General features: G+C 40.5%; 1 protein-coding gene across 1 annotated transcript in view; it reads right to left on the minus strand.

Moving 5' to 3' along the window:
* Nucleotides 1-26,744, minus strand: part of LOC111157425 (Bardet-Biedl syndrome 2) — a 36,866-nt gene that overhangs the window by 1,617 nt on the left and 8,505 nt on the right. The window contains exons 4-15 of the mRNA XM_022518810.1: nucleotides 26,413-26,475; nucleotides 25,524-25,601; nucleotides 22,137-22,241; nucleotides 21,967-22,053; nucleotides 18,757-18,892; nucleotides 18,372-18,511; nucleotides 17,124-17,268; nucleotides 16,865-17,036; nucleotides 16,308-16,437; nucleotides 14,870-15,001; nucleotides 14,234-14,371; nucleotides 5,669-5,781 (exon numbers count right to left, since the gene is read on the minus strand). Of these exons, the coding sequence (XP_022374518.1) occupies nucleotides 5,669-5,781; nucleotides 14,234-14,371; nucleotides 14,870-15,001; nucleotides 16,308-16,437; nucleotides 16,865-17,036; nucleotides 17,124-17,268; nucleotides 18,372-18,511; nucleotides 18,757-18,892; nucleotides 21,967-22,053; nucleotides 22,137-22,241; nucleotides 25,524-25,601; nucleotides 26,413-26,475 (1,439 nt within the window). The remainder of the gene's footprint in view (nucleotides 1-5,668; nucleotides 5,782-14,233; nucleotides 14,372-14,869; nucleotides 15,002-16,307; nucleotides 16,438-16,864; nucleotides 17,037-17,123; nucleotides 17,269-18,371; nucleotides 18,512-18,756; nucleotides 18,893-21,966; nucleotides 22,054-22,136; nucleotides 22,242-25,523; nucleotides 25,602-26,412; nucleotides 26,476-26,744) is intronic.

Genomic DNA, 26,744 nt, shown 5'->3' on the forward strand with positions numbered 1-26,744 from the left:
CTGAGAAGTATTAAGTGCCCACTGTGCTTGGGGGGTAAGGAAAAGCAGGCAAGGCAAGAAGATAGCTTCAAAGTTTCTGGTTAATATTCACTAGGCAAAAGTGACCTTATTCTTAACTAATAAATTCAGCTTCTAATTTTATTAGGGTTTTAAAAAACAAAGGCATGAAATTAAAACCACACTGAGACATTACTACACAACAATGAAAATGACTAAAATAAAATAAACTAATAAAGACAAATGCCGGCAAGGATGCAGACAGAGCAACTGGAACTCTCCCGCCCTGCGGATGTGCATGCAAAATGGTACAGCTACTTTGTAAAATGACTGCGCGGTTTCTTTCAAAGTTAAATATACACTTACTATGCAACCCAGAAATCCCATTACAAGTGTTTACCCAAAATAAGTGAAAACATGTCTGCAAAAAAACTACGCAAATGTTTATCGCAGCTTTATTCGCAATCACTGGAGTTTGGAAACAACCCAATGTCAATCGGTGAGTAGATAAACAAAGTATGGTATATCCGTTCAGTGGAACAGTACTGTAGCCAGCAATAAAAAGGAACCAATTACTGACACAGGCAACAACATAGATGAATCTCAAAGGCATGAGAGTAAACAGAAGAAGCCAGCTCAAAAGGCATATACTATATGATTCCATTTATATGACATTTTGGAAAAGGCAAAACTACTGGGAGAGAAATCAGATCAGTGGGTGCCAAGGACAGGAGGTGAGGGGGCTTGGAGTACTGATGCAGAGAGGCACAAGGGGGATGGAAATAGTCTACATCTTAACTGTGGCAGCAGTAACACGGTTTATATGTTTCTAAAATTTATTGAACTGTAAACCCTGAATTTTCTGCATGTATATAATTATTTATCAACTAAGTTGGCTTTTAAAAATAAAAACAGGGGCACCTGGTGGCTGAACGGGTTAAAACCTCTCTCTTCAGCTCAGGTCATGATCCCAGAGTCCTGGGATCGAGCCCCGCATCGGGCTCTCTGCTCAGTGGGGAGCCTGCTTCCTCCTCTCTCTCTGCCTGCCTCTCTGCCTACTTGTGATCTCTGTCTGTCAAATATATAAAATCTTAAAAAAAATAAAAAATAAAAGCATACATCTGAATCTCTAAATGAAATATAAATAATTCAGAGGAAAAAAGGGATTTAGAGGTTGGTGGTCACTTTCCTCCAGTTTAGCAATCAAATGCCTAAACACCAGCTCTCTGACTGAAAGGGGGAAAAAAAAAAAAAAGCCAAAAAGAGCATAGGAAAGGGGCCCTGGATATAAAGTTGGCCAGAAAAAGCAAAAACCTCATATACCTCAAAGACAATAATAGGAAGAAAATGAATTGCAAAGTGAGAGGCAAAACACTCTCAATTTACAAAGGATACAAATTCACATCTGGAAAAACTTAACTATAACATAGTTTAGTAAAGAAGTGGATTATAAAATCAATATGCAAAATTCAGCAGTGTTCATACATTCAAAAAAAAAAAAAAAAAAAAAAGTAAAATGGAAGAAAAATCCTATTTACAACTGCAAAAATAAAATACTTGGGTTATTCTATTACCTCGGAGTGTAAGTTTAATTAATAACCAATATGATTATGTAAAAACTCCAAAAAGCTGTTACATGGCAAAAGCAAAAATTAATTTAAAAACAATCTAAGCAGGGCGCCTGGGTGGCTCAGTGGGTTAAGTCTCTGCCTTCGGCTCAGGTCATGATCTCGGGGTCCTGGGATCAAGTCCCACATCGGGCTCTCCGCTCAGTGGTGAGCCTGCTTCCCTCTCTCTCTCTCTCTGCCTGCCTCTCTGCCTACTTGTGATCTCTCTCTGTCATAAAATAAATAAAATCTTCAAAAAAAAAAATCTAAGCAAAGGATAGATACAAATGACAAACTGCAAAAAATCTGCATCTCATATCATAATTAATATACCAATATAAACACACAAAATAATTAAGTCATTCATACACAAAAAGAAATACAAATGGCCCTTTAAAAAATGAAAAAATCCTCAACACTGCTCACAATAAAACAAATGAAAACCACAATGAGACCATTTCTTACCCATTGAGTTGACAAATATCTAAGAGTGTGCCAACATACTCCATTGGCAAGGCTGAAGAGAAACAGGCACTCTCACTGATGAGAATGCAAAATGGTATCACACCTATGGAGGAGAATTTGGCAATATCTTGCAAAATTCTGTATGCAAGCTATCATTTACTCTGGCAATTCCGTCTCAGGATTTGTTCCCAAAGATATCTCGGCAAAAATATGAAAAAATTATGTAGAAAGCTATGGGCTGTGGCACTACCCATAACAGCAAAAGAGCAACCCAAGTGTAGGGAACTGGCTGGAAAAGCATGCAGAGAATAAGTACTGTATGGCTGTAAAAAAACGAGAAGTATCTCTGTGACTTGACTGCAATGTTTTTAAGTGTAAAAAAGCCAGGCAGAGAAGAGTAATGTGCTATGATTTATCTAGCGAGGGAGGAGACGTGAATGTGTGTATACGTGTTTGTATGTGCATATTCAAATCTTGACTGGTTATGTATAGTGAGAGGGAGGAAACAGGATGAAAGTGACAGGAATTATAAGTTAGACTTTTCTGTACATTGTTTTTTAGTGCTGACTTTGGAACCACATAAGGGTTTTAATAAATGTGTAATAAAATTAAACCAAAAAGGAAAAAAATGTCAGTTCCCACAAGACCAAAAGCAAAATGAACCAAATGAAGCTAAATATATATCAGATTTGCGGTAAAACCAAAAAGAGGGAATTATTTCAAATACAATAATTTGACTAAAAATTCCCACTGGAATATACTTTAAAGACACCAAAAAATTGAGAAAAAAAAGCTTTTACTGTTGTCAGCAGTCATACTGTTTATGGTAATACTGGTATTATTCTAGCATATACTCATGTGGATACTGTTTAGAGCCATGATTTCCAATGTCAGAAAGAAGAGATACAGCTTCAAAATCAAAGCTATGAACCTGAATTTATAAAGTTGAAATGGAAATAATATGAACTCACAATACAGGCTCTCATTAAAAATATACATACATTTCCTGACTATATCCATTGAAAAGTCCTAAAAATAGTAACCAAGCTAGTGGCAATGAGCACCTCTAATGTGCAGACTATGATCTCCAAATACTATTTCCCACTAAAAAGAACCAAGGCTCCTTAGAGAAATGGCTGATTCCTGATTCAGAACGATGTGCCAGATAAGCCTAAAACATCTTGTACAAGAAAACAAGGACCTAACAGATATATTCGCTATGTCCAAAGGTAGCTGTAGCCAACCTGAAAAGGCTCCTACTGGCCAAAGACAGCACAATTTAGCCATCATACAGAAAATCTGAAATGGAATGAAGCACATTAAATATGTTAAAATACATGAGTCTACAAGGATTTTAAAAATCTCACTGGTGAACATAGAAGATGCTAGAGAACCAACGTATTATTTTATTATTATTAATACATATTTCTTTTATTTAACGTGGGGCTTGAACCCTGAGACCAAAACCTGAGCTCAGGGGCCCTGGGTGGCTCTGTTAAGTGTCTGCCTTCAGTTCAGGTCACCATCCCAGGGTTCTGGGATCAAGCCCCACATTGGGCTCCCTGCTCAGGGGGAGTCTGCTTCTCCGTCTCCCTCTGTCCCTCTCCCCGGCTCATGCTCTCTCTCTCTCCCTCTCCCTCTCTCTCAAATAAATAAATAAAATCTTTAAAACAAAAACAAAACCCTGAGCTCAGATTAAGAGCTGGATGTTCAACCGACTAGGCCACCCAGGCACCCTCCAACTCATTATTTTAAAACTGGTAAATAATCTGTCTTTCCTTAAAAACAATAACTCAGGGAACCAAATAATCATTAACTCATAAGGGAATGTTATGCTTTATATAAGTATTTCAACTAAAAAATGACACCAAAAGAAATAATGGATCTAGGTAATGGTCATCAATGACTGATAACAGAAAGACACAACCAGGCATTACGTGCTCCCTCACAGAAGTACATAGCACTGCTTAAGAAGTATTCTTGCCAAAAAATTGCACTTGAATCTGATCAGGCCTCTACAGCAACCTACCACTCTAAGAGAAATACAGGGGACAAAAGAATACTACTAAACATTACCACAAGGATACAATTAGCAAAATCCAAAATAGGAAACCACAGGAGGAAGAGAGGATTGGGAAAAATAGTAAGCAAACATGTGGATTACAAGAAACTTAATCTTTGGTCTTTGCTTGAAAAAAACAACTTAAAACACACACACGTGAGACAACTGGGGAAATTAAACACTGACTAGGTTATTTTGTGGTATTAAGAAATTTTTTTCGGGGTGCCTGAGTGGTCAGTCAAGTGTCTGCCTTTGGCTCAGGTCACGATCTCAGGGTCCTGGGATCGAGCCCTGCATCAGGCTCCCTGCTCAGCAGGGAGTCTGCTTCTCCCTCTCCCTCTGCCTGCCACTCTGCCTACTTGTGCTCTGTCAGATAAGTAAATAAAATAAAATAAATAAAATCTAGAAAAAAAAATTTCTTTTCCCAAGTGTGATAATGCGGTTATTTGTTTTTTTAAAGACTCACTATCTAGAATATTTGTGGCTGAAAGGATACTATGGAATTTGCTTCCAAATTGCCCAGCACCTGGGAGAGGAAGAAGGGCCAGTAGATGATGATACGGAAGCCAGGTGGTGGGTATATAGGAAATCACTGTATTAATCTGCTTTTGTAGGTGTTTGAAATTTTCAACAATATGACAATTTCAAAAATCACTTACTTCTGAGCAACACCGTTTTAACATATGCCAATAATTTAGGCCTTTCAGGAAAAAGGCAGCAGCCCGGGCAAACTCTTGCCTGGGATCTGGACACAGATACTCCATCGATCACCGGTTACTGATTTTACTGTCTCCACCTCAGTCACTCTGAGAGCCAAGATAAATTCTGCAAGAAGCTACATCTGCACATCTTTAACTGTTTTTACTGTAAAATGTAATACACGTTCGGAAAAGTTGACAGAACGGATGTTTGTAAACCAGGCCCAGAAACGGGACACCGCCGCAGCTCCCAGCGGGCTCTCTGTGAACACAGTCCCTCCTGCCCTAAGACAGAATAGAGTCTTAGATGACAATCTCTTCCCTGTACTTCCTTATACACTCTTCATCTAGGCATGCCTCCCAAATGATACACTTTAGTGCTGTGCTTCCCAACTATATAAAAGGAAGCATTTGGTACACATTCTCCCAAGTCTTACTTCTCTCCGTCCCCCTTATGCCTGTAAGATTTGTCCGTGTTGTCACATGTCACTGAGACAGGCACCTTCTCATTGCATGTCATAACCCATTGTGCAATTATACCACAGTTTAGCCATTATACTGTTGATGCTAGTTTAGTCTGTTTCCTCTTTGGGATTCTTAGGAACATTCTTGTATAAATTCCCTGGTTTATATGTTGACACAAGTTTCTCTAGATTATAAACCAGGAGTAGAACTGCTGAGTCATAGGGAAGGCCCATTTCCAACTTCAATGACAATGCCAAGTTATTCCCCAAAGTCACTGTACCAATTTACACCCCTCCCGGTAGCATTTGAGAGTTGCTATTCCATATTATGGACATTTTTAACCTCTCACCTGGCCTGGCCTGCTAAATACTCACATGTCCCTCATCAGACGAGCATCTTCAGCTCGGACCAGCAAACTTCGGATCAGGTTGGAATTATCAGCCATCTCAGCACTGAGCTTCTGATGCACCGAGTGATATTCATCCACCTAAAAACCATGAACACGCAGGAATTGAAAAGACCTCCCAGACTTGTTGAAACTAGTCAGATTGAGAAGACATTCTCTGCCGTATAGAGGCCCTTCTCTTTCCCCTACGCACCTATACCATCTTGACTGTCCCCCATTGTCTCACCTCCTCATCAATGAAATGAAGTTGTCTATGATGCCTCCAACATGCAAGATGGCATTCCATCTGGATCCTTCCATGTCTTAACACAGGGAGCCCTAGCCACACACATAATATTTTAGAGATCTGGGGTAAGAATATGGTGATAATTTGGGGCCAGTCATGATCCTTATTTTTCTTTTTCCTTTTGAATCAGGGTTGTTGGAAAGCACTGAACCAACAGAGCAATGTAACTACAAGAGTGAAGGGCTAGCAAAGGAAAAGGTGATTATGACATATTTTTTAAAAAGTATCCCCCGAAACCAAACAAAGAAAGCAAGAGAAGAGTGAAGGGCTAGCAAAGGAAAAGGTGATTATGACATATTTTTTAAAAAGTAGCCCCTGAAACCAAACAAAGAAAGCAGGGTGGTCTAGAGCTCAACCATTCGCTTTTATGAAAGAAATCCTTTAACTAGTGAACCCTCTAAAACTAGCTGAAGTTCAACAATTTTCAAGAGTTCTTTAAAACATGACTGTTATTACAACATACACACAGTTGGGGTATCGTTCCTCTCCTAAGAGAAACATTTCAAATATTATGACACTACCACATTCTCACAAACGCATCCATTGGGTGCCCTCACCTTAACTAGCACCTTTCGTAATTCCTCAAAGTAGACAGGGAAATCTGCTTCTACTTGAAGGTCTTCAATAGCAAAAAATGAGGCCATTGACTGGATGATATCACCAGCCAAGTCAATATCATCAGTATTTATAGTGATCTATCCAGGGAGAAAAAAAGAGACAAGCTTAGTATCCTCAGATGCTAAAGACAAACCCAGCTGAAACAGTACCAGAATTTCCCCCATGTTCAACATATTTACTGAACCTAAATTTACATGTGGTGGTAAATAAGACAGGGGTTAGCCCTGGAGGAAATTACAGACCACATGCATCACACTTCCAGCAACAGGCTAAAAGATGAATCGTCCAGCCTTGTAAACTAAACAACAAAATCACTCAAACACTGAAAATGTTTTTGTTCACCTCTGTATTCCCATTCCTTCTTCCCAACTTACACAAGGAAGCGCTGAATGGAAGGATGGAGGAAAACAGAATACCACTGTTCTAGATTACACCTCAGTGTCTAAATAATTAACAATAACAGACTATGTTGAAACACATGGTTTTACAACCTTGAGATTGGTGCTACCCATCTTACCTTGTACTGAATAGAGAACAGTCCATAAACAATCTATGCCCATGACAGTAAACCTTACCTCTCCACTAAGTTTTATCTTTATATACAGCTGGCCACCATTCCTTAAGGATGTGAAACACACTTGAAATGGAGCATTTTGAATGTTAGTGTCTTCTGGTAACAGGAAGTTCTGGCTGAGCCATATAACAACCTTAAAAATGAATAGGATGAAATGAACTACCATTTTTATTATTTTTTTTAAAGATTTTATTTATTTATTTGACAAACAAAGATCATAAGTAGGCAGAGAGGCAGGCGGGGCGGGGGGGGGGCGGAAGCAGGCTCCCTACTGAGCAGAGAGCCCGATGTGGGGCTCGATCCCAGGACCCTGAGATCATGACCTGAGCCAAAGGCAAAGGCTTAACCCATTAAGTCACCCAGGCACCCCTGAACTTCCACTTTTAAAGGACAGTCGTTCTTAAGAATTATCCTTCTTTCTAGATTTATTGCTTAAGGAAAAAAAAGCATCATACTTCACACCCCCTCCTACCCACCCTGTACATGATCTTAAGTAACATTCATAATGTCTGGCCCCACAGCATGCATGGCTTTAGAGCATTTTCAGTATAGACATAATCTCATATGGAATGTAGGAATGCTTTGGATAAACGATAAGTCTGTTTATACAGTAACTCTTCTGTGGCTATATCCTGGACAATGTAGTCTGCTTGAAAGTACTCCATTCCATTCCTTTCAACAAAAGTTAAAATGAAGTATGCGTGCAAACGCATGAGAGACAGACACAGAGATACACCCGCATGATAAATATAAAGTAAGTTTTAATATTCGTAACAATAATGGTACTTACACAGGCAGCAGCACAGGGTCCACATAAGAATCTACATGAGAATCTACGTGATTACAAAGTCTCCCTGAGATTTCTGAAGTTGAGCCAAGGTTAAAGGCCACTAGTACTAGTCTTTGACCCTGTATAAGGTACTGTGACACCAAGTTTGTAATCTGCAGGGGCCGCTGGGGAGGTGGGATCCTCCTCCCTTACAGATAAGGGCACTGAAGCCAGGAATGGTGAGGGCTGACAACACTAAGAAAATCACAAAGACTCTAATTAGTTAGGGTAGCATCTGAACCCAAAATGTTCCCAGCTCCGACTCCCACTCTCTTTCCATTCTGAAGCAGGTTCCTCCTGGAATGCGGGGTCAGGACAAGTACGCCAAGACCATGACAAAAGAAAGAGAGGAATTAGAAGCTGGTAAGAATTTACGTGTAACTAAGGATTGCTCACTCAAGTAAATAAGGTATGTGTTTTTCGAAAGTGAGAGAAGGTATTTCAGCAGTATTTTTATCATGGGTTATAAGCCAACACCAAACTACCTACCTCTTTTATGTCATAATTACTGCTACCAAATAACTCATTCATGTCATTTCCCTCTTCTATGAAAGAGCATCCAAAAGATGCTAAGGTGCAAAGATATTGAAAGAGAAAAGCCTGACACTCACCCTCTGTGCCCGTTCTGCAATGACAAAGTTGACGTAGCTGAGTGGCTCTCTGGCAGGGTCGGGGCTGGTCAGCGCATACATGGAGAAGCGGGGGAGCTGTCTTGTCAGTTCAAATACATGAAACTGGGTGCTGTAGTCAATGGAGGGAACACAAGAAGAGAAATGGGTTGCGTGGAACATTCTTTCAAAATGCAAGGCCCAGAAAATAACTATAAAGTCACTACTGGGTCATCAAGTTGGTTTTACAGGTTTTGCAGAAGGGAAAAACCCAAAAACCTTGACAGTTAAGCACTATTACAGTAATGGGGTTTGGGATTAGCGAGAACGTGAGTCTTATACGTACACAAAGACGTGCACCGAGGGTTTAAAATGCCCCTTTTTTGTTTTTGAAAGATTTCGAATTAGGGAAGTAAAGATCATAGGAAATCTTGCCTGGGTGCGTAGAACCATCAAATGGCTCCTTTGGCTCCCCCAAATCCATGCCACAGTAGACTATCCACCCATCTGCCCTCCTCGAAGCCCTGGCTAGAAATGAACGGTGACTTGCAAAAGGTCACCTGCTTCTGTAACCCACGAAGGTTTTCAAGTGCAGATCCACGGGGACATCCTTGGGAGGCGTAATGGGGATGCAGATGGAGCTGGAAAGGTTGTGAATGCTGGGGTGTACCACGTGGCTTTCACCTAGAAAAATTCCCTCAGCAAAAATCAGTACTGCTCGGATGATGGTATCTGCAGAGAAGAAAAACAATGGCAATTCAAGAAGCACTCCAAGACGGCACAGGTGTCCACAGACGCCAACCACACATACCTTCTTACCATTAGAGGTGGAGATACACAATTCTGCATGAGCAGCCTGGGTCTCGTGCCCCAGACTGACCGAGAGGGCGGTATGCAGCTTCGTATTGGCTGGGATGATGCCCCGAGGCCCATCAGCCTCGCTCTGCGGACTGCTCAATTCAGCCTGCAAAACATGCCCCCACTTCCACCTCAGCCACCAAACCAGTGAACTAATGTCAATCTTAAATAACAAGGTTATTCGGCTCCAAAAGGCTGACTCCCGATCATCTGATACTAATCTGATTCTTTAGAATTCAGAGGACTCACCTTGCTATCATTCCCTTTCTCTACCCAGCCTCTTCCCAATGGAAAACGCCCTGTCCCTTTCTGTGGTTACAGTCCATTGTCACCATGCCTTTTATAGTTTTGGGGTGATTCTTTTAAAATCGCAAAATTAATTCACTTAATAATAAATTCAAATACATGGGGCGCCTGGGTGGCTCAGTGCGTTAAAACCTCTGCCATTGGCTTGGGTCATGATCCCAGGGTCCTGGGATCAAGCCCCACATTGGGCTCTCTGCTCGGTGGGGAGCATGTTTCCCCCTCTCTCACTGTCTGCCTCTCTGCCTACTTGTGATCTCTCTCTGTCAAATAATAAATAAAAAATCTTTTAAAAAAATAATAATAAATTCAAATACAAATACCCACGACAAGACAGTTAAAGTCCCATCTCGCAGCTTATCCTCCAGCCAGCTTGGTACCTACATACACACACACACACACACACACACGCACACACACAGGTTTTGTGGTTGTCAACTTTTGTTATTTGTTCTTGAAAAATGTAAGAGACACTATACACACTGTCCTTGTGTTTTTTCACTCAGTAAGGCCACAGATATTCTTCCATATCAGTCCAACTACATACACGTCATTCTCCCGAGCTGCTAATATCCCCCAGGACACTCCTTACTACTAATCAACATTCCAGTTGGTTGGAAAACTGTTTACTGCTACAAATAGTGCTACCGTAAATGTCTTTGAACGTGTGTGCAAATATTTCTGTAGTTCAGCTGCATGGAAGTGGGATTTCCAGATTAAAGGATAGGGGCCCTCTCCCCGCTGACCCTAGAAAAAAGGCTGAAACAACCCATGCTTCTGCCAGTGAGCAGGAGGGGTCCTGCCATGCAGACACTAACACTCAGTCTTCCTTCACATTCGCCAGTCCCACCTCTCCAGTCTCCCATTTCCTGAGGAAAATGTCCATTTCCATGAGGACCTACCTTGGCGTTTTCCTCATAGTTGCGGAGTTCCAGCAACAGATTCTGTTTTTTCTGGCTCAGCTCTCGGATCAGGTCCTGCTCTACACTGGTGTCCATGAGGTTCCCTCTCATCTCCGCTGTGCCTGGCAGGTAGCCCCGGACTGAACAAAAAGAAAAGCCCCTCACCACATTGGAAAAAAACCCAGCATAGCCAGCTCTACTTTTAAATCCATCAACTGTCAGTTCTTAAAAGTCAAATCCCTAAGTTCTCATCCCCCCACAACAAGGTGACTGTATTAGGATAAGAGGATATCCATACAAACACTTTATAGTGGAACTGCCTGGTTTTCTGACCCAATCAAATTGAAAATCTGACTTTTCAAGGATTTTTGCCATCCCAATTTACTTTCCCCGTCCACGGCACAGCAGATGAGCTGTGTGTGACCATCCATCCGGTAATCCCCCTCCAGCACACCAGCAATTGCAGAAGAAAAGTTGTCTTTAAAGATGACCTCTCCAGTTCGGTCACTTCGAGCATCAACCTAAAAATAAAATAAGAACTTGAAAAGTAGCTTGTTTTTTAAAAACACACACAAAATTTTAAGGTCAAAAGCAGCTTTAAAGGTCAGCTAGTCTGACCATGGATCCTCCTGGCTTCTCAGGAGATACCTATGACCCCTGGGGCTAACGGGACCATGAAGGGCCACAACCGGTTGTACTTCCTTCTTTTTAAATAAAAGCTGTTTTACATACTGGCCTTTACATAATGTCATTTGGAGAAATGGGTTGCCCGTTCATATACAGAGAACAGGGCAGGTCCAAGCTGTCTGGGTTCAGATTCCAGACGATATCAGGCATGTTCAGGGTGGTATGGCCGTAGGCTGGGTTCAGATTCCAGCTCTGCCACTTACTATCTATGGGATCTTGGGAAAGTCTCTTATCCATTCCATGCTTGGTCTCGTCATCTGGGGGTCAAGAACAAGAACCTGAGGAAAATAACTATACCAACACTCCACAGGGTTGGAATGAGGCCTAAAGAAATTAACACATTAAAGCACTTACAACAGAGCCTGCCACATAGACGTAAACAAGAAATGTGAATTCTATACAAAAACGTTATCTTTATCATATGTTCACACAAATTATATTTACACCTAAAGTTTGAAAAACACCAAACACCAAGCTAGTTCACCCTTCCATCACATAACCTTTTATGATAACCCTGTTTAAGAGTCTCTTCCATGTAAAAACTATTAAGATACCCAAAGAGCCCTCCCATCCTCACTGAGTCTCCTCTTCCCAAGAAAGGCAAATAAATGATCAGAAATAAATGTACCTGAAAAACAACAATGAAGGATCACCACTTAAAATGATGACTTTTTTTTCAAGCGAGAACAAGTGTCATCAATAAAAGGGTAGCTACAGAAAAGGGGAGAGCAATCATTTCCATAGCCAGTGCCATTCACCCTTTTTTGTCTGTTCATGAACATCCTTCTGGGCAAAACTTCACAACAACAACAAAAATAAAGTCACTTAGGTCATAGCCTACTACTAGTTCCTACCTCCTGTCTGGAAAACGTCACATTCTAAGTATCCATGCTCTTCATAACAACAACATGTAAGCCTGATAATTATCCATGTTAAAGTTCGTAAAGTAATGCAGGGCTTGTATTTATGAAAGCCCTTAGAACATTAACATAACTCTCGGGGCATGTGGCTGGCTCCCCGTGGAGCATGCAACTCTTGACCTCACGGTCCCGAGTTTGAGCCCCAGGTTGAGTGTAGAGATGACTTAAAAATAATCACCCTTTAACTCGGACTGAACTTACTTCTGCATTTACATAATATTTTACAAATAAGAGAGTTCATTTACTAAGAAACAAGCCTAAAAATTAATATTTCTCTCGATATTCTGCTCTTTGCCTTATCCAACATGGAGCTTTTGCCCTGGAGCAGAGAATGGCCCTCCAACTCAACAAATGACCTACTAAGGGCAAAGTTCATCAGTTGCTTGCACTCATTTAGTGTTTCTGCACCTGTATTCACATGCTGGATCTGTGTATTTCCCTTTTGTATGCTATTTCTATTAAGTGTAGATATCAGGTTTTCTACTTATATAATGAACTGTGTGAATTTTCTTATCTTTTTTTATGTTCTGGAACAGATTATATAATAGAAATTCCTTAAAATTTTGAAAGCATTTAACCCTAAAACATCTAGGTCCAGAGTCATATTTGAAGGAAACTTTTTTTTTTAAGGTAACTTTTGATAACTTCTCAAGTCTAGTGGTTTCTAATTCTTGACTCAATCACAATAATTTGCATTTATAATTTATATTCCCCCAGAATATGGTCCATTTTATAATTCTCACATTTCTTACTAAGGAACACAGTCTTCCTTTAGAATTTTTTAATCTTTTTTTTTTTAAAGATTTATTTATTTGAGAGAGAAAGAGACTATGCACACAGTGGGAGAGGCAGAGGAGAGAGAGAGAGAGAATCTCGAGCGGACTCCTCACTGAGCACAGAACCTGGACAGGGGGCTCGATCCCATGACCCTGAGATGAAGACCTGAGCTGAAATCAAGAGTCAGATGCTTAACCAACTGAGCCATTCTGGCACCCCAGTCTTCTCTTATCATTTTTAATGCCCATGCCAAAGACAAAACCAGGTAAAGAAACAGGAACCAACACAACAGTTCTATAGAACCTGTTCTTCACACAACACCACAGGAAGGTTACAAGGTACTGGTCAAAAGCAAAGAAAAAAAAAAAGAAAAGGCAGGAATTAGCTGATCTCCTTCAGGCAACCCAGCACTGTCACACAAGAAAGCCAGGGCAAATGGTACCCATGGAGACCTAGCAGCTGCTTAGGCAGCTTCTAACAAGACAATCTTCACTTGCCAGAAGTCTGCAGAAAATTCTGATTTGAACTTAAAAAAGGAAAGAGAGCAAAAAGATTTTATTTTGAATTTTATAGCTGGGAAAACAATATGATAACATGATTCTTCCCATTAACTCTAAGTTTTCAGTCAGTCTTAAAGACTTACTAGAGAAGAGCTGCACAAACAGTTCATTATTTGCTTATTAAAATTCCTTTTTTTACAGTCCTACGCCTACGACCAACCTGATTAAATTCTCATTCCTTCAAGGAAGAGATTTAGAAAGATCTTCCCAAAGATTTCTCTCAAATTGGGCTCTTAAAATCAAAAGGACAGGGGCGCCTGGATGGCTCAGTGGGTTAAAGCCTCTGCCTTCGGCTCAGGTCATGATCCCAGGGACCTGGGATCGAGCCCCGCATCGGGCTCTCTGCTCGGCAGGGAGCCTGCTTCGCCCCTGAAACCAAACAAAGAAAGCAGGGTGGTCTAGAGCTCAACCATTCGCTTTTATGAAAGAAATCCTTTAACTAGTGAACCCTCTAAAACTAGCTGAAGTTCAACAATTTTCAAGAGTTCTTTAAAACATGACTGTTATTACAACATACACACAGTTGGGGTATCGTTCCTCTCCTAAGAGAAACATTTCAAATATTATGACACTACCACATTCTCACAAACGCATCCATTGGGTGCCCTCACCTTAACTAGCACCTTTCGTAATTCCTCAAAGTAGACAGGGAAATCTGCTTCTACTTGAAGGTCTTCAATAGCAAAAAATGAGGCCATTGACTGGATGATATCACCAGCCAAGTCAATATCATCAGTATTTATAGTGATCTATCCAGGGAGAAAAAAAGAGACAAGCTTAGTATCCTCAGATGCTAAAGACAAACCCAGCTGAAACAGTACCAGAATTTCCCCCATGTTCAACATATTTACTGAACCTAAATTTACATGTGGTGGTAAATAAGACAGGGGTTAGCCCTGGAGGAAATTACAGACCACATGCATCACACTTCCAGCAACAGGCTAAAAGATGAATCGTCCAGCCTTGTAAACTAAACAACAAAATCACTCAAACACTGAAAATGTTTTTGTTCACCTCTGTATTCCCATTCCTTCTTCCCAACTTACACAAGGAAGCGCTGAATGGAAGGATGGAGGAAAACAGAATACCACTGTTCTAGATTACACCTCAGTGTCTAAATAATTAACAATAACAGACTATGTTGAAACACATGGTTTTACAACCTTGAGATTGGTGCTACCCATCTTACCTTGTACTGAATAGAGAACAGTCCATAAACAATCTATGCCCATGACAGTAAACCTTACCTCTCCACTAAGTTTTATCTTTATATACAGCTGGCCACCATTCCTTAAGGATGTGAAACACACTTGAAATGGAGCATTTTGAATGTTAGTGTCTTCTGGTAACAGGAAGTTCTGGCTGAGCCATATAACAACCTTAAAAATGAATAGGATGAAATGAACTACCATTTTTATTATTTTTTTTAAAGATTTTATTTATTTATTTGACAAACAAAGATCATAAGTAGGCAGAGAGGCAGGCGGGGCGGGGGGGGGCGGAAGCAGGCTCCCTACTGAGCAGAGAGCCCGATGTGGGGCTCGATCCCAGGACCCTGAGATCATGACCTGAGCCAAAGGCAAAGGCTTAACCCATTAAGTCACCCAGGCACCCCTGAACTTCCACTTTTAAAGGACAGTCGTTCTTAAGAATTATCCTTCTTTCTAGATTTATTGCTTAAGGAAAAAAAAGCATCATACTTCACACCCCCTCCTACCCACCCTGTACATGATCTTAAGTAACATTCATAATGTCTGGCCCCACAGCATGCATGGCTTTAGAGCATTTTCAGTATAGACATAATCTCATATGGAATGTAGGAATGCTTTGGATAAACGATAAGTCTGTTTATACAGTAACTCTTCTGTGGCTATATCCTGGACAATGTAGTCTGCTTGAAAGTACTCCATTCCATTCCTTTCAACAAAAGTTAAAATGAAGTATGCGTGCAAACGCATGAGAGACAGACACAGAGATACACCCGCATGATAAATATAAAGTAAGTTTTAATATTCGTAACAATAATGGTACTTACACAGGCAGCAGCACAGGGTCCACATAAGAATCTACATGAGAATCTACGTGATTACAAAGTCTCCCTGAGATTTCTGAAGTTGAGCCAAGGTTAAAGGCCACTAGTACTAGTCTTTGACCCTGTATAAGGTACTGTGACACCAAGTTTGTAATCTGCAGGGGCCGCTGGGGAGGTGGGATCCTCCTCCCTTACAGATAAGGGCACTGAAGCCAGGAATGGTGAGGGCTGACAACACTAAGAAAATCACAAAGACTCTAATTAGTTAGGGTAGCATCTGAACCCAAAATGTTCCCAGCTCCGACTCCCACTCTCTTTCCATTCTGAAGCAGGTTCCTCCTGGAATGCGGGGTCAGGACAAGTACGCCAAGACCATGACAAAAGAAAGAGAGGAATTAGAAGCTGGTAAGAATTTACGTGTAACTAAGGATTGCTCACTCAAGTAAATAAGGTATGTGTTTTTCGAAAGTGAGAGAAGGTATTTCAGCAGTATTTTTATCATGGGTTATAAGCCAACACCAAACTACCTACCTCTTTTATGTCATAATTACTGCTACCAAATAACTCATTCATGTCATTTCCCTCTTCTATGAAAGAGCATCCAAAAGATGCTAAGGTGCAAAGATATTGAAAGAGAAAAGCCTGACACTCACCCTCTGTGCCCGTTCTGCAATGACAAAGTTGACGTAGCTGAGTGGCTCTCTGGCAGGGTCGGGGCTGGTCAGCGCATACATGGAGAAGCGGGGGAGCTGTCTTGTCAGTTCAAATACATGAAACTGGGTGCTGTAGTCAATGGAGGGAACACAAGAAGAGAAATGGGTTGCGTGGAACATTCTTTCAAAATGCAAGGCCCAGAAAATAACTATAAAGTCACTACTGGGTCATCAAGTTGGTTTTACAGGTTTTGCAGAAGGGAAAAACCCAAAAACCTTGACAGTTAAGCACTATTACAGTAATGGGGTTTGGGATTAGCGAGAACGTGAGTCTTATACGTACACAAAGACGTGCACCGAGGGTTTAAAATGCCCCTTTTTTGTTTTTGAAAGATTTCGAATTAGGGAAGTAAAGATCATAGGAAATCTTGCCTGGGTGCGTAGAACCATCAAATGGCTCCTTTGGCTCCCCCAAATCCATGCCACAGTAGACTATCCACCCATCTGCCCTCCTCGAAGCCCTGGCTAGAAATGAACGGTGACTTGCAAAAGGTCACCTGCTTCTGTAACCCACGAAGGTTTTCAAGTGCAGATCCACGGGGACATCCTTGGGAGGCGTAATGGGGATGCAGATGGAGCTGGAAAGGTTGTGAATGCTGGGGTGTACCACGTGGCTTTCACCTAGAAAAATTCCCTCAGCAAAAATCAGTACTGCTCGGATGATGGTATCTGCAGAGAAGAAAAACAATGGCAATTCAAGAAGCACTCCAAGACGGCACAGGTGTCCACAGACGCCAACCACACATACCTTCTTACCATTAGAGGTGGAGATACACAATTCTGCATGAGCAGCCTGGGTCTCGTGCCCCAGACTGACCGAGAGGGCGGTATGCAGCTTCGTATTGGCTGGGATGATGCCCCGAGGCCCATCAGCCTCGCTCTGCGGACTGCTCAATTCAGCCTGCAAAACATGCCCCCACTTCCACCTCAGCCACCAAACCAGTGAACTAATGTCAATCTTAAATAACAAGGTTATTCGGCTCCAAAAGGCTGACTCCCGATCATCTGATACTAATCTGATTCTTTAGAATTCAGAGGACTCACCTTGCTATCATTCCCTTTCTCTACCCAGCCTCTTCCCAATGGAAAACGCCCTGTCCCTTTCTGTGGTTACAGTCCATTGTCACCATGCCTTTTATAGTTTTGGGGTGATTCTTTTAAAATCGCAAAATTAATTCACTTAATAATAAATTCAAATACATGGGGCGCCTGGGTGGCTCAGTGCGTTAAAACCTCTGCCATTGGCTTGGGTCATGATCCCAGGGTCCTGGGATCAAGCCCCACATTGGGCTCTCTGCTCGGTGGGGAGCATGTTTCCCCCTCTCTCACTGTCTGCCTCTCTGCCTACTTGTGATCTCTCTCTGTCAAATAATAAATAAAAAATCTTTTAAAAAAATAATAATAAATTCAAATACAAATACCCACGACAAGACAGTTAAAGTCCCATCTCGCAGCTTATCCTCCAGCCAGCTTGGTACCTACATACACACACACACACACACACACACACACGCACACACACAGGTTTTGTGGTTGTCAACTTTTGTTATTTGTTCTTGAAAAATGTAAGAGACACTATACACACTGTCCTTGTGTTTTTTCACTCAGTAAGGCCACAGATATTCTTCCATATCAGTCCAACTACATACACGTCATTCTCCCGAGCTGCTAATATCCCCCAGGACACTCCTTACTACTAATCAACATTCCAGTTGGTTGGAAAACTGTTTACTGCTACAAATAGTGCTACCGTAAATGTCTTTGAACGTGTGTGCAAATATTTCTGTAGTTCAGCTGCATGGAAGTGGGATTTCCAGATTAAAGGATAGGGGCCCTCTCCCCGCTGACCCTAGAAAAAAGGCTGAAACAACCCATGCTTCTGCCAGTGAGCAGGAGGGGTCCTGCCATGCAGACACTAACACTCAGTCTTCCTTCACATTCGCCAGTCCCACCTCTCCAGTCTCCCATTTCCTGAGGAAAATGTCCATTTCCATGAGGACCTACCTTGGCGTTTTCCTCATAGTTGCGGAGTTCCAGCAACAGATTCTGTTTTTTCTGGCTCAGCTCTCGGATCAGGTCCTGCTCTACACTGGTGTCCATGAGGTTCCCTCTCATCTCCGCTGTGCCTGGCAGGTAGCCCCGGACTGAACAAAAAGAAAAGCCCCTCACCACATTGGAAAAAAACCCAGCATAGCCAGCTCTACTTTTAAATCCATCAACTGTCAGTTCTTAAAAGTCAAATCCCTAAGTTCTCATCCCCCCACAACAAGGTGACTGTATTAGGATAAGAGGATATCCATACAAACACTTTATAGTGGAACTGCCTGGTTTTCTGACCCAATCAAATTGAAAATCTGACTTTTCAAGGATTTTTGCCATCCCAATTTACTTTCCCCGTCCACGGCACAGCAGATGAGCTGTGTGTGACCATCCATCCGGTAATCCCCCTCCAGCACACCAGCAATTGCAGAAGAAAAGTTGTCTTTAAAGATGACCTCTCCAGTTCGGTCACTTCGAGCATCAACCTAAAAATAAAATAAGAACTTGAAAAGTAGCTTGTTTTTTAAAAACACACACAAAATTTTAAGGTCAAAAGCAGCTTTAAAGGTCAGCTAGTCTGACCATGGATCCTCCTGGCTTCTCAGGAGATACCTATGACCCCTGGGGCTAACGGGACCATGAAGGGCCACAACCGGTTGTACTTCCTTCTTTTTAAATAAAAGCTGTTTTACATACTGGCCTTTACATAATGTCATTTGGAGAAATGGGTTGCCCGTTCATATACAGAGAACAGGGCAGGTCCAAGCTGTCTGGGTTCAGATTCCAGACGATATCAGGCATGTTCAGGGTGGTATGGCCGTAGGCTGGGTTCAGATTCCAGCTCTGCCACTTACTATCTATGGGATCTTGGGAAAGTCTCTTATCCATTCCATGCTTGGTCTCGTCATCTGGGGGTCAAGAACAAGAACCTGAGGAAAATAACTATACCAACACTCCACAGGGTTGGAATGAGGCCTAAAGAAATTAACACATTAAAGCACTTACAACAGAGCCTGCCACATAGACGTAAACAAGAAATGTGAATTCTATACAAAAACGTTATCTTTATCATATGTTCACACAAATTATATTTACACCTAAAGTTTGAAAAACACCAAACACCAAGCTAGTTCACCCTTCCATCACATAACCTTTTATGATAACCCTGTTTAAGAGTCTCTTCCATGTAAAAACTATTAAGATACCCAAAGAGCCCTCCCATCCTCACTGAGTCTCCTCTTCCCAAGAAAGGCAAATAAATGATCAGAAATAAATGTACCTGAAAAACAACAATGAAGGATCACCACTTAAAATGATGACTTTTTTTTCAAGCGAGAACAAGTGTCATCAATAAAAGGGTAGCTACAGAAAAGGGGAGAGCAATCATTTCCATAGCCAGTGCCATTCACCCTTTTTTGTCTGTTCATGAACATCCTTCTGGGCAAAACTTCACAACAACAACAAAAATAAAGTCACTTAGGTCATAGCCTACTACTAGTTCCTACCTCCTGTCTGGAAAACGTCACATTCTAAGTATCCATGCTCTTCATAACAACAACATGTAAGCCTGATAATTATCCATGTTAAAGTTCGTAAAGTAATGCAGGGCTTGTATTTATGAAAGCCCTTAGAACATTAACATAACTCTCGGGGCATGTGGCTGGCTCCCCGTGGAGCATGCAACTCTTGACCTCACGGTCCCGAGTTTGAGCCCCAGGTTGAGTGTAGAGATGACTTAAAAATAATCACCCTTTAACTCGGACTGAACTTACTTCTGCATTTACATAATATTTTACAAATAAGAGAGTTCATTTACTAAGAAACAAGCCTAAAAATTAATATTTCTCTCGATATTCTGCTCTTTGCCTTATCCAACATGGAGCTTTTGCCCTGGAGCAGAGAATGGCCCTCCAACTCAACAAATGACCTACTAAGGGCAAAGTTCATCAGTTGCTTGCACTCATTTAGTGTTTCTGCACCTGTATTCACATGCTGGATCTGTGTATTTCCCTTTTGTATGCTATTTCTATTAAGTGTAGATATCAGGTTTTCTACTTATATAATGAACTGTGTGAATTTTCTTATCTTTTTTTATGTTCTGGAACAGATTATATAATAGAAATTCCTTAAAATTTTGAAAGCATTTAACCCTAAAACATCTAGGTCCAGAGTCATATTTGAAGGAAACTTTTTTTTTTAAGGTAACTTTTGATAACTTCTCAAGTCTAGTGGTTTCTAATTCTTGACTCAATCACAATAATTTGCATTTATAATTTATATTCCCCCAGAATATGGTCCATTTTATAATTCTCACATTTCTTACTAAGGAACACAGTCTTCCTTTAGAATTTTTTAATCTTTTTTTTTTTAAAGATTTATTTATTTGAGAGAGAAAGAGACTATGCACACAGTGGGAGAGGCAGAGGAGAGAGAGAGAGAGAATCTCGAGCGGACTCCTCACTGAGCACAGAACCTGGACAGGGGGCTCGATCCCATGACCCTGAGATGAAGACCTGAGCTGAAATCAAGAGTCAGATGCTTAACCAACTGAGCCATTCTGGCACCCCAGTCTTCTCTTATCATTTTTAATGCCCATGCCAAAGACAAAACCAGGTAAAGAAACAGGAACCAACACAACAGTTCTATAGAACCTGTTCTTCACACAACACCACAGGAAGGTTACAAGGTACTGGTCAAAAGCAAAGAAAAAAAAAAAGAAAAGGCAGGAATTAGCTGATCTCCTTCAGGCAACCCAGCACTGTCACACAAGAAAGCCAGGGCAAATGGTACCCATGGAGACCTAGCAGCTGCTTAGGCAGCTTCTAACAAGACAATCTTCACTTGCCAGAAGTCTGCAGAAAATTCTGATTTGAACTTAAAAAAGGAAAGAGAGCAAAAAGATTTTATTTTGAATTTTATAGCTGGGAAAACAATATGATAACATGATTCTTCCCATTAACTCTAAGTTTTCAGTCAGTCTTAAAGACTTACTAGAGAAGAGCTGCACAAACAGTTCATTATTTGCTTATTAAAATTCCTTTTTTTACAGTCCTACGCCTACGACCAACCTGATTAAATTCTCATTCCTTCAAGGAAGAGATTTAGAAAGATCTTCCCAAAGATTTCTCTCAAATTGGGCTCTTAAAATCAAAAGGACAGGGGCGCCTGGATGGCTCAGTGGGTTAAAGCCTCTGCCTTCGGCTCAGGTCATGATCCCAGGGACCTGGGATCGAGCCCCGCATCGGGCTCTCTGCTCGGCAGGGAGCCTGCTTCCTCCTCTCTCTCTGCCTGCCTCTCTGCCTACTTGTGATCTCTGTCTGTCAAATAAATAAATAAAATCTTTAAAAAAAAAAATCAAAAGGACACTCACTCACTCACTCGTAGTGCTGACATTACAGCAGGAAGAAAACAAGGTGTGAAGATTATGAAGTTAACTTTGAAAGCACTTTGAAAGGAAGACAAGTTTATATTCTCATGTTACTGGTTCTGAGTCATGCATCCAGTGTATCTCAAACAACTAGTCCTCTGAATCACACCTGAACTCTGTATTTGAACTTACCTTCCCATTGGACCAACCAGTTATCAGTTCACACACTCCATCAGAATTAAGGTCGAAAGCATGAATGCTCATGGCATGATTTTTAGACTAAAAAAGAATTTCAATAATTAGTCCAGAAGTCTTTCAATAAGTATAAAATCCCTGAATAATGAAGGCTGAATTATACTAACTTTAATTCTCCAGTATCGAGCTGTTTTGTCATAAACTCCAACTGTGCCATTGGAAAGGGCATAACCAAATCGACTGCCATACATAGGGCAAAGAGAGGTGATTATCTGCAAGAAATAACACAACATCTTCCCATTAAGCTCAATTTGATGCAAAGTATGGCTTTATAAAATTGCAAGCCTTGCTACCAAGTGTGTGTTAAAATTAGATTTAAATCTGTTCAAGGGGAATGTACTCCTCTTCTCTATGATCCATGTCATCTATTTCAAGAGTTGGGTAATCAGAATTAAATAAACTCACAAAGTTTGCTGTTTGAGATCAAACTTACGTGGCAACTTGAGGCAAATTATTTAAAAAAAAAACAAAATTGAGTGATTAAGGATGAAATAAAGTGAGTATAAGAAACAGAAAATGTACAACAGACACTGTTATAAATACTAACTCAAAAAATGTTTTAATATCCTACAGTCTAAATTTCAAAGACCTGTAAAACCCAGAACTGAATCTTTTATCTACGTGCTTCCTTTCTATGACATAATTTATTGCTTGCTAGAGATGAAAGATGTTTTTTAGAAGGAAACATAATTCTTTGAAAAGTACAAACCTAAGCACATGGACTTGTGTATGTAACAATATACAAAATGTGTATACCATACAGAAATATTTATAGGACTGTCTGAGGATTTAACACTTTTAAGAGGATGAAATTTTAGATACTGAACAAAATTATCCTTTATTTAAACTTAAGACCAGAGCTTAATGATATCTATGTTCCTGCAGATCTACTTTCTAATTCTGACATGAATACAAGAGATATTAAGAAATAAATTGTATAAAGCAGAGAATAGTTATATAATTTCCTCTACACCTACAGCTTTTCTACAAAACCACCCACTTCACTTAACTCTGAATGCAAAGTGCTGTGTAGGATTCCAGAATTATTTAGCTCAAGGCATTCTTTTGGCAATAGTCAGTACTGTTCAACTGCCAAATGAATTAAAATTTTGCTGATCTGCAAAATGACATTTGAGCTAGGAGCAAAATCAAACCAAAATGAGAGGAAAATGGCCCTGAAATGAACAATTTTATAAAGTTCAGATTTTCATAAACTTAGCCCCAAATTCTGTAGGTCCCTTAGTCCTTCATTAATTAGTTCTCTAATTAACTAGTTTCTCTCTTTTGTTGGACCAGAGGACCAACAGTCAGCTCAAGTCTCTACCTCTATTCATGGTCTCCTGTCCTTTTCTAGGATTTAGGAAAAAGATGTTTCAAAGAATGCAGGCTCCTCACATCTAGTATTGACAATAAACAGAAATCCAACAAAACCTGAATAATTCTGACCAAACTGGAAAAGATACTACCAATTTGAATGAAAGAAAAACGATAATGCAGGACACAGCACCTACAGACCGGTGATAAGCAAGCTGGTGTTTTTTTGAAGAAGAAGGAGGAAGTAGCAAACGCCTTTAAAAACCTAATGAAAGCTAAGGACACTCTCCAAAAAAAAATCATGTTAAGCACAGACACTTAAACAGAACCCCTCAGCCTTCATTAGGGCCATTAATTTTCTCTACCTACAACTATCAGTTTAATGTATTTATAAATGTATAAAATGTATAAAAAGCATAGTAGAACTAAGTAAAAATGTATAAAATATATAAAAATATATAAATGTGACTGTATAAAAAGCATAGTAGAACTAAGTAAAAATCTATGATCCTCGCTATGGGATAAAGGTAAATTAGTTAAATCAAGGGTAACACTTTGTATATCAATATGCAAGTTTTGCTTTTTGGTCTTTTTTTGTAGTTAGTGGAACAGAAGCCTGACTGCTAGACAGCTTCTCTAAGTGGCAAGAAGCAACGACAAGTGGCTAGGACGGGTTCTGAGGCCAGTGCCCTCAAGATTTCTGATCCAGACTTTCGGACACCACCTGACTACACTTTGCAGGATCCCAGCATTCTGAGGGCTCAGACTCCCTTCTGTTGTGTTTGCTGCCCTTTTAGAATGTTCACAAGCCACTGGTCCTTTATCCTCTTCTCCTTTCTTCCTTCAGAATATCCTAATTCAGTTTTCTGTTTCCATTTTGCCCAATCCTGGAAAACCAGCAGCAAATACATATCCTAAGAATGCCAAAACTACAATGCATAAGGGCAATCTGTAGGAAAATAAAGCTTGAACTTCATTTAGGTTCTACTATATGAGTAATTCCAATCACGGAGAAACCAGCTAAGTTCTCTAACATCTGATTTTAAGTTCACCATCAGAAATGTGCCCAAGGGACGCCTGGGTGGCTCAGTTGGTTAAGCGGCTGCCTTCGGCTCAGGTCATGATCCCGGAGTCCTGGGATCGAGTCCCACATCGGGCTCCTTGCTCAGCAGGGAGCCTGCTTTCCCTCTGCCTCTGCCTGCCACTCTATCTGCCTGTGCTCACTCTCTCTCTCTCTCTCTAACAAAAAAAAAATTAAAAAAAAAAAAAAAAAAAAGAAATGTGCCCAAGAAGTACTTAATTTGAATGAAGAAGAAAAGTTATAAAAATCTTGTTTGGGTACTTCATTTAATCTATTTAATACATATGAAGAGGAGGCAGACAAGGAAAAGTTCAAATCCTGACTACACAACTTCATAGCCATGATGGTGTGTGAGTAATTTATTTTATTTTTTATTTTTTATTTTGTGTGTGTGTGTGTGTGTGTAATTTAACAAAGAAACAACACCAGAGGCATCTGGGTGGCTCGGTCAGTTAAGCGTCTGCCTTCAGCTCCGGTCATGATCCCAGGTTATGGTCCTGGGATTGAGCCCCACGTCAGGCTCCCAGCTCACCAGGGAGTCTGCTTCTCCCTCCCTCTTTTCTCTCTCTCTCTCTCAAATAAATGAATAAATAAAATATTTTAAAAAAAAAAGAAAGAAACTTAACACCAGTTTCCTCGTCAGTAAAGAGGAATAATAATAATATCTTCCTAATAAGGCTGTTGTAGGATTAAATGAGTTAGTTTATGTAAAGCACTTAGAACAGTATCTGGCATCTATTAGGTGCCCCATAAATGGTTACCATTATTAGTGTTATTATTATTATCAATATGCATTAACTCATTAAAAGAAAGGCCTTTATGCACTCCACAATTTTTCTCTATTTAATCAGTCTGTTCAAAATATATCTTTTTTCCCCTATTCCCAACACCTCCTCCTGACTCTCAGAATGTATCTTGATACAGGATTTTTAAGTGCATCCTTCTCTATAATGTGCAATTCTGTTTAACCCCCACAGTTTTTACCCCAAAACTGTCTGGATTGTAGAAAGAGGTCCCAGAACTCTCATCTGATGTGACATTTCATGGTGCTGATCAGTCTTGCCCAAGGTTACCATGACTCTGATGTGACACTCCTTACCTCTGTTTCTGTCATTTCTGCTACAATCTCATCTTCTTTAAAAACTCGGATATCAAAATCCTCTGACCCGACGAGAAGCTGAAAGGGAAAAGAATCATGCATAGTTAGTGCAACAAGTGAACACAGCAGAATTTCCATAAATAAAAAAACTGCACGACACTTTATACACTGCTACTGCTACCTCAGAGTTTCGATCTCCTGAGAATCTGGTACTCGGGAAGGTTCTCCCATTGGGAAAGTTCCCGGGTTCAGTTAGTAAAGAAAAAGTGCCCACTACAGATTTCATCTGCACATCGGGATGCACATTGTGCCAGAACATGTCCTTCCACCAAGAAGCTGAAAACACGCCCTGGCTCAGTGCCCTTCTCTGCCTGCAGACAGAAGCCCTGTTTCAAATGCCAGAGACCAGTAGCCACGGACAAGAGACAGGTAAGTCAATGCCTGACACAGCACTTGGCGGGCTGCTCAAGAAACTGACTCCTAGAGGAACCATCAGAATAATTTCAAAGGCTAAGAGCCCATTTCTCTCAAACTTTTAGATTCATGAAAATGTTAGCCACAATTGAAAACTACTTACTAATATGGTCTCAAAGCATCAGAAGTGAGTTGTAAGATTGTGAATATGACTGTGGTCGCATCAACTGTTCTGCCCCCTCTCCCTGTCCTGTGTCTTTGAAACATCATGGCCTTGATCTTTGTATTAGATGAACATAAGTGATGTATTGTTCAAAAGAGGAGAAAGATAAATGAGGCCAGTTAGCTTGTCATTTAGGCAAGAGAGCACCAAAATCAACCAAGAGAAGCTAAAGCTTCTCTTAACACTAATGTCATGGTCATGGGAAAATTATTCAGCTGAACACACAAGATAAGCATCTCCTCCTCCACACACCTCTTTCTTACCATCACCGTCAAAGTCACATAAGGCCAAGGAATGAACATTATCTCCAGTAACCTGAAAATAAAACCAAAGCTCATTAATATGCCATCTTTTTTTCATTTAATCCAAATACATTAGCTACATGAAAGAGGATTATACAAACCACCAATGGGTATTATTCAAATTACAAATCTTCTTTTTTTAATGTACAGAATTATAAATAAGATTCTATTTCATTTTTCTTATTCATTATAGTCAATGGTAAAAAACAAACAAAGCATAAAGAGCATTAAAAGTAAAAATGTTTGGGGCGCCTGGATGGCTCAGTGGTTTAAGCCTCTGCC

This window comes from Enhydra lutris, unplaced genomic scaffold (genome assembly GCF_002288905.1).
Source record: "Enhydra lutris kenyoni isolate GAN:26980312 unplaced genomic scaffold, ASM228890v2 scaffoldscaffold54, whole genome shotgun sequence".
Lineage (NCBI taxonomy): Eukaryota > Metazoa > Chordata > Mammalia > Carnivora > Mustelidae > Enhydra > Enhydra lutris.